Below are 7,867 nucleotides of genomic sequence, written 5' to 3' on the forward strand. Positions count from 1 at the left end.
GTTACAAGACTTGCGTCTTTACTTATAATCTCTTGTATGTCTTGTAAACTATATTCCTTGTGCGATATCATGTTTAAACTCTGCTGCATATCATACTTTATTCGTTGGTGTCATGTTCTACATGATCTATGCCAAGTGTTTTTATAAGTGGCGGGCGGGGGGAGGGTAACCCATGGGTTCTTTGTCGGTAGTGTGTGGTGGGGACTTTATCAGAGTTGTTCATAACTTGAGTTCCAATCATATGGGATTTGATCTTTAGCCCCTCTTTACTTAATAATTTTATTATTTGCCACTCCATACATTGAAATTGTTGATTTGCCATATCTCACTTTGCTCTTTGTTCTTTTGCCAGTGCATCCATGTTCAGTTCTTCCATGAACATTCCACAAAAGGGCAGTATTGTAATATATTTTAACCTTTTATCCTTACAAGAAAGGGGGCAAATCATAATGAATTCAAGCATGGTAACAACATCGGATTGTTGCTGCGGAAAGGGGAGAACAATCTTAGTTGATCCTCCTGCAGTTCATCCTGATCTGCCCGTTGGATCCCGTCAGCGGCGTGATGTCCCCCATCTTGATCATTCCCTCTACAAAGTCCTGGAAGAAGGCGCTCTGGCTACCGACATACTCTCGGACCAGCGCGTCGGCAGCACCACCATTGAAGAGCTCCTGGTCTGAGTGCAGGAGGCCCCTCTTCTGGACGAGATTCTTGTAGTAGTTGTTCTCGAAGACGGTCAGGGTTTGTAGGTCCAGCGGCGCCAGGTTGTTGTCGCGGGAGCCGGTGGCGTGAGGGCAGCCTGACTGGCGGCTCCTGGCGAAGCCGGCGTCGATGTTTGTGTCGTTGTAGATGTGGTCCCGGAAGTTTGTGCAGCGTGCTAGGCCGATTGTATGGGCTCCTGGAAGACAAGTTATACCGTCAGCTCAAGTTATACTACCTGTTTTCCAGCTACTCTTTTGTCATTCCATCGGTAGGAATCATTCACCAACTTTCCTAATTAGTACTACATGTTTAAGTTAACAAGGAACAATTTTTTTGACGTTGTCCAGTCTTACAAATTAAGCGGACATACCAAAGGTTAGGTCAGTGGTAATTAGTCATCAATCAACTTTGTAACTCATCACCTGTAAAGAGTAGTATATTTGTTTAATCCTGAGAAATTGTCTTATGTAGAAATTTTGAGCTTTGGAGTCAAAACGTGGCTATCAGTTCCGTTGGTTGATACCAGCTTATTTTGCGGCTAGAAAGCTACCGACTCCATTGAGGAATTAACAGTCTGAGAAAGTAGCACAGAACCTTACTTGCTTCTTTTTTTGTTGTTGGTTCGGATTTCAAACTGCAAAATTGTACTACCGATGTACGTAATTATTTATACGAAAATAAAGTACGTAGAAGAAGGTTGATGGAAGATGCCAGTGGTTGATTTGGGATTATGTACCGATGTACGTACGGTTTATTTTGCATGTACCGTGTAACGTCCGTATATGTATGTATGTACTACTCCTACCTGAGAGTGCGACCATGTCTTTCTGGGAGAGCCCCTGCGCGGCGAAGAGCGACGTAAGGTTGGCAAGCCCCGACGTCGGCGGCGGGATGTTGTTCTCGGCGCCGTTGAAGCTCGCCGTCGTCGAGTCCCTCCTCCCCATCTTCACCTCCCAGCTCGGGCCACCCAGCTACACGTACACAATGCATGTCACACTAGTGTTAGACTTTGTTGAACGGTACGTACAGTACTACTAACGACCTAAGCATGACTATGCATGTATGGATACTTACGAAGACAACGCTCTCCTCGGCGGCGATGGCCAGGATGTCGGCGCAAGAGACGACGCCGGGACAACACCCCTCGACGGCCGCCTTGACGGCGTCGATGACCTCGAACCCCCTGGCGGAGTTCTTGTTGGGCGTGGCGTTCTTCTCGCCGCGCAGGCCCGGCGCGTCGTCCAGCAGCAGCGAGGCGTCGCAGCCCTGGACGAAGCAGTCGTGGAAGAAGAGGCGGACGATGGAGGCGCCCACGCGGCGCTCCCTGGCGATGGCCGGGTGCAGCGCCGAGCGCACGGCTTTGAGCATGCCCGGGCACGAGCGGGAGTAGAAGCCCGACGATAGCTGCGCCGACGCTCCTCCGCTGGCGATGGCGACCAGCGCGAGGATGAGCCAGAGGACAACAATGGCGCGCGCTGCCATGATCGGTTTATAGGTGTTTCTTACGATGCTACTCGATCGGTCTATTCTACAACCAGCTAGATAGTGCCTTGAGAGCTTGCTGGATGTGGTGGAGGAACGCGGGGCGGCCGGTATTTATAGGAAGAAAAGACTAGCTCTACACACACCGCAAGCCATGATTAGGTATACTAGTCTGCCATCATATATTAGTATTAGATTGCATCATCATGCCCCCATCGTCTTCACCAACTCCGGTGGACTTTGAGCGTTGATCCAAACGGGCGCTCGCTTTGGAATAACGCGTTTCACACCAGATGCATATGTAACGTAGCTCGTGAAAAATGAACAGCTCTGTTCTGGGGGAAAGCTGTTGCATGCCGATCGACACTGTGGCATCGACGACACGGTTAAGCAAAGAGACATGTCAATCATGCTTGCATGCATGGTTCGGCCTTCATGTTGCTTTCCTTGGCTTCGGAAAATTACTAGCTTGCCAGCTGCCTTCCGCTACCGACAGTTTCTGCTAGCAACTCTGTACCCTACGTCAAATTTAGGTCACTAATTTTAACACATGCATGTGGACTTAAAGGTAGTTGACACTTTGAAACAGGAACAAAGAGGTATACATTAACACGCTGGTTTATTTTGCTCCACGAGAAATGTCAAGGTTAGTTTACGTCTCCATCGGTATGTAGCTCCGGAATAGTAAGATGATGATCCAGATCCGACCATCCCGCTGATTTTTCTCATGCATACTCTTTCTCAAGTTTCGAGGACAGACTGGCGGACCGGGTCTCCGGCGGCACCATTTCATTTCTCCCATGCTCATCGCAGAAACTGAAGGCACGCATAGTCATGGCCAAAACATTCATAGTACAGTATATCTTTGGCAGGGACAATTCTAACGAGAATTCTCTCCTCCAGGTAGCATGTACTCCCTCCGGTCCTTTTTACTCTGCATATTAGAATTCTCTGAAGTCAAACTTCATAAAGTTTGATCGTATTTATATGAAAAAATATCAACATCTGTAATGCTAAAGTTATACAATATGAAACTTTAAGTCATGACACATCTATTGGTATTGATTTCAGATTGTGAATGTTGGTACTTTTTTCTATAAAGTTGGTCAAACTTTACGAGGCTTGACTTCAGTCAAATCTTATATGCGAACTAAAAAGAACCGGAAGGAGTACGTACTACGTGGCCATGGCCACCGAAGAGAGCGTTGTCTGTGGAGTAGGTCCCTACGTGAAAAACATCTTATATCTGTCTGCTTTTTTCTAGGCTCAAACCGTAGAACAATTGTTCTACGGTAATTTTCTATTAATAAATAAATATGTTACGTACATAAAGAGAAAAAGAAAATAAAACAAGGAACATGGCTTTTGGCCTATACCAGCCTTTTCTAACATGATCCTACAAAGAACTGTTCTATGAAGTGCTCATCCTAGATGATCACTGATCCATCTTTATAAGCCTCCAAGTGCTTTGTTTTTATTCTGTGCTCAAGGAGTTTGAGGTCCTCTCTTAATTTGAATTTCCAGCAATTTATACTCTGAACTTCCTTTCTGAATATTTTCCCGTTCATTTGCCCCCAAATGACCCAACAGCCTTGAACTATAATTTCCAAAGCAATTTTGCTCAGTAACTCTGATCTTGCCAGTAGGATATCATCTAAAAATGAGATACCAAGCTTCTTTCTCAGGAGAATACTGTGCCAACAGTTTTGAGAGAATCCACAATCCCAAAAGAGATGGCGTGCTGTTTGTTCTGTGTCTTCATGACATAGAGCACAGTTGTAACTTTCAGTCGCAAAGGATTTCCTTTTGAGTAAATTCCTGGTATTCACCCTATCATGTAATAGCATGCAGAAGAAGAATTTGTGCCTCAACGTACATGAGCTTTTCCACAGCCATCTGAATATCTGCTGTTCTTGCTGTTTAGGGCTAAGGCGATGATACATCAGAATGGAGAAATATATGCTTTTTTGTCCCTTGCAGCTCCAGGAATCTTTCTCATGTTCATTGCTTTGTGTCTGTATTAACCGTTGCAAATCATTGAATTGAGAGAAGGCGCAAGTGGAGAGTGGTGTGTTGAACAGATGAATTTGATCTCCAGCAATTTTCCAGTCATGTACTGATAAAGCATCATCTTTGGCAAATGAAAGAAGCTCAGGGAACTTGTCCTTGAGTGGTTGATCACTCAAGTTATCATGCCAAAGTAAAACTGCTTGACCATTGCCCAATTTACAATGTGAGCTGTATTTATAATCTGCAAGCAATCTAAGGTGGCTCTTCCACCAGTGTGATCCAACAAACTTGTTTCCTGGCATTGTCTGAGAGTAGTGCTTTTCCCATATCAGCTGAACCCAGGGCAGTGAATCCTTATTGAGGAACTTCTGCACATTTTTCATCATTAGAGCCTTATTGTGCAAGCTCACATCTAAAATACGAAGTCCACCCTGATTTCTAGGCATGCACACTTTGTCCCAAGCTATTAGAGCTGGACCTGCCACTAATTCACCAAATTTTCTCCAAAGAAAGTTCCTGAGGTATTTATTGATCTAGCTGGTGATAGAAGCAGGTAGAGGCAGAATGCTCATAAAGAATATTGGTAGGGCTGAGAACACTAATTTGATTAGAAGCAGTCTGCCATCATATGAAAGCATTGTAGAGCATCCTGACAATCTTCTCCCTATCTGTTGGCATATTGGAGAAAAATCCTCAGCTTTTAGCCTATTAGCACTTAATGGCAGCCCCAAATATGTGAATGGGAAGGTTCCCCTTCTGCAATCCAAAGAGTGCAAGAGTTGTTTACATACCTCTTCCTGCACATTCATAGGAATCATGACATATTTGTGATAGTTTATTTTAGGCATAGTTTGATTGGAAAAATGCTTCAGAATATTATTCACTTGCTCCACTTGTATTAGACTGGCAGGCGAAACTAGAATTGTGTCCTCAACATACTGGATGACAGGGAAATCTGGGTTGGAGATTGATTCAATTGGAGCTTGCACTAGTAGAAAACAGGGCTTTGGTCCAGGCCGGATCAGCCCATTAGTCTCGGTTCAGTCCAGAACCGGGACCAATGGGGGCATTGGACCCGGTTCGTGAGACCAGGGGGCCAGCCGGGCCACGTGGGCCATTGGTCCCGGTTGGTGGGACGAACCGGGACCAATGGGCCTCGCTCCTGGCCCACCACCATTGGTCCCGGTTGGTGGCTTGAACCGGGACCAAAGGCTCCCCTTTAGTCCCGGTTCATGCCACCAACCGGGACCAATGAGGTGCCTATATATACTCCCTCGCGTAAGAGCAGAGCACACTGCTCTGTTTTTTTCTGGCCAAGGGGGAGAGGGCTTGGTGGTTCTCTAGCTCACCTCCTATGCACACAAGGTGTTCGATGGAATGCCCGAGCCACACTACTTAAGCTTTCTCCTCTCCAAGCTCGACCTCCAAGCTCCATTTTCCTCAATATTTGTCTAGGTTTAGCGGTCCGTCACGCCCCGTCCCCGTCTTCACCGTCGTCGATCACCCACGCCGAGCTCATCGCCGGCACCACCGTGGTGAGCCTCTTATTCTTATCTTCTTTCTGAAAGGAAAAATATTCTTACTTGTATGTTTACATAGATACTTGTATTATTTTCTTACTTTTATTATTGCATCTTATATAGTGCGATGGTTTTGGTATCTGCCCCCATCGGCCCTCGTCCTGTCTATGATTCGGATGTGGTATTATATTATCTTTATAACTATTGGTTCATTTATTGTTTATGAAAATTATGCCGACCAACATGACATAGATTTTATTTATGTAGGATGTATGTGAATCGGAAATGCCAACCGACCCTATTGTCGAGAGGTTAAATTTAGTTGAAGAAGAAAACAATTTGTTGAAGGAAAAAATAAAAAAAATTGAGGAGGAGAAGATGATATTGGAGTTGCATGTTGCAGATGTCGTCGATGATCACAAGATCAAGATGGATGCAATGCGCTTGAAGATTAGAAAGATTAGAAAATATGCCATTCATACCGAGGCTTGGTATCATTATGCCGTTGGATCAATTGTTACCTTGGTTGCGATTATGATCGCATTTGTTTTCGCATTGAAATGTTTTACATAGTTTCAATGTATGGTTTAATTAATTAGATGCTCTGGAGAGCTATATGTTGTTAGATGAGAACTATGTATGCACTTTGGTTTTAATGTGATGATGAACTTCTATTAATTTGGACACTTAATTATATATAATGCACGCAGATGAACCGGCAATGGATGTACGGTGACAAACACACCTCCGAGTACATTAAGGGCATGCATGAGTTTCTCGATGCGGCTGAGGCAAACAAGCAGAATGGTTTTATGTGTTGTCCATGCACTGAATGTGGGAATACGAGGTCTTACTCTAACCGAAAAATCCTTCACTCCCACCTGCTTTACAAGGGTTTCATGCCACACTATAATGTTTGGACGAGGCACGAAAAAATAGGGGTTATGATGGAAGATGACGAAGAAGAAGAGTACGATGACAACTATGTGCCCCCTGAATTCGGTGATGCTGCAACGGGGGGAGCTAGTGAAGATGAAGAGGAACCAGACGATGTGCCCAATGATGCTGCAACGGGTGAAGCTGCTGAAGATCAAGAGGAACCAGACGATGTGCCCGATAATGATGATCTCCGCCGGGTCATTGTCGATGCAAGGACGCAATGCGAAAGTCAAAAAGAGAAGCTGAAGTTCGATCGCATGTTAGAGGATCACAAAAAAGGGTTGTACCCCAATTGCGAAGATTGCAACACAAAGCTCGGTACCGTACTGGAATTGCTGCAGTGGAAGGCAGAGAATCCTGTGGCTGACAAAGGATTTGAGAAGCTACTGAAAACATTGAAGAAGAAGCTTCCAAAGGATAACGAATTGCCTAACAGTACATACGCAGCAAAGGAGGTCGTATGCCCTCTAGGATTGGAGGTGGAGAAGATACATGCATGCCCTAATGACTGCATCCTCTACCGCGGTGCATACAAGGATCTGAACGCATGCCCGGTATGCGGTGCATTGCGGTATAAGATCAGACGAGATGACCCTAGTGATGTTGACGGCGAGCCCCCCAGGAAGAGGGTTCCTGCGAAGGTGATGTGGTATGCTCCTATAATACCACGGTTGAAACGTCTGTTTAGAAACGAAGAGCATGCCAAGTTGAGGCGATGGCACTGTGACGCCCCCGATTTAATCGTACACTAATCATACACGCAAACGTGTACGATCAAACTCAGGGACTCACGGGAAGATATCACAACACAACTCTACAAATAAAATAAGTCATACAAGCATCATATTACAAGCCAGGGGCCTCGAGGGCTCGAATACAAGAGCTCGATCATAGACGAGTCAGCGGAAGCAACAATATCTGAGTACAGACATAAGTTAAACAAGTTGCCATAAGATGGCTAGCACAAATGGGGATACAGATCGAACGAGGCGCAGGCCTCCTGCCTGGGATCCTCCTAACTACTCCTGGCCGTCGCCAGCGGGCAGCACGTAGTAGTAGGCACCTCCGGTGTAGTAGGAGTCGTCGTTGAAGGTGGCGTCTGGCTCCTGGGCTCCAACATCTGGTTGCGACAACCAGGTAGAAGGGATAGGGGGAAAAGAGGGAGAAAGCAACCGTGAGTACTCATCCAAAGTACTCGCAAGCAAGGAGCTACA

The 7,867-nt window shown here is 45.6% G+C and overlaps 1 protein-coding gene across 1 annotated transcript; it reads right to left on the bottom strand.

The window, feature by feature from the left end:
• Nucleotides 1-381: 381 nt before the first annotated feature.
• LOC125551082 (peroxidase 4-like) lies at nucleotides 382-2,276 on the bottom strand. Its single transcript, XM_048714231.1, has 3 exons — nucleotides 1,777-2,276; nucleotides 1,508-1,673; nucleotides 382-898 (listed from the first exon to the last, which is right to left on the bottom strand). The coding sequence occupies exons 1-3, from the start codon at nucleotides 2,182-2,184 to the stop codon at nucleotides 507-509; spliced, it is 966 nt and encodes a 321-aa protein (XP_048570188.1). The 5' UTR covers nucleotides 2,185-2,276; the 3' UTR covers nucleotides 382-506.
• Between the last annotated feature and the right edge of the window lie 5,591 nt (nucleotides 2,277-7,867).

Source organism: Triticum urartu, chromosome 4 (genome assembly GCF_003073215.2).
Source record: "Triticum urartu cultivar G1812 chromosome 4, Tu2.1, whole genome shotgun sequence".
NCBI classification, from domain to species: Eukaryota; Viridiplantae; Streptophyta; class Magnoliopsida; order Poales; family Poaceae; genus Triticum; species Triticum urartu.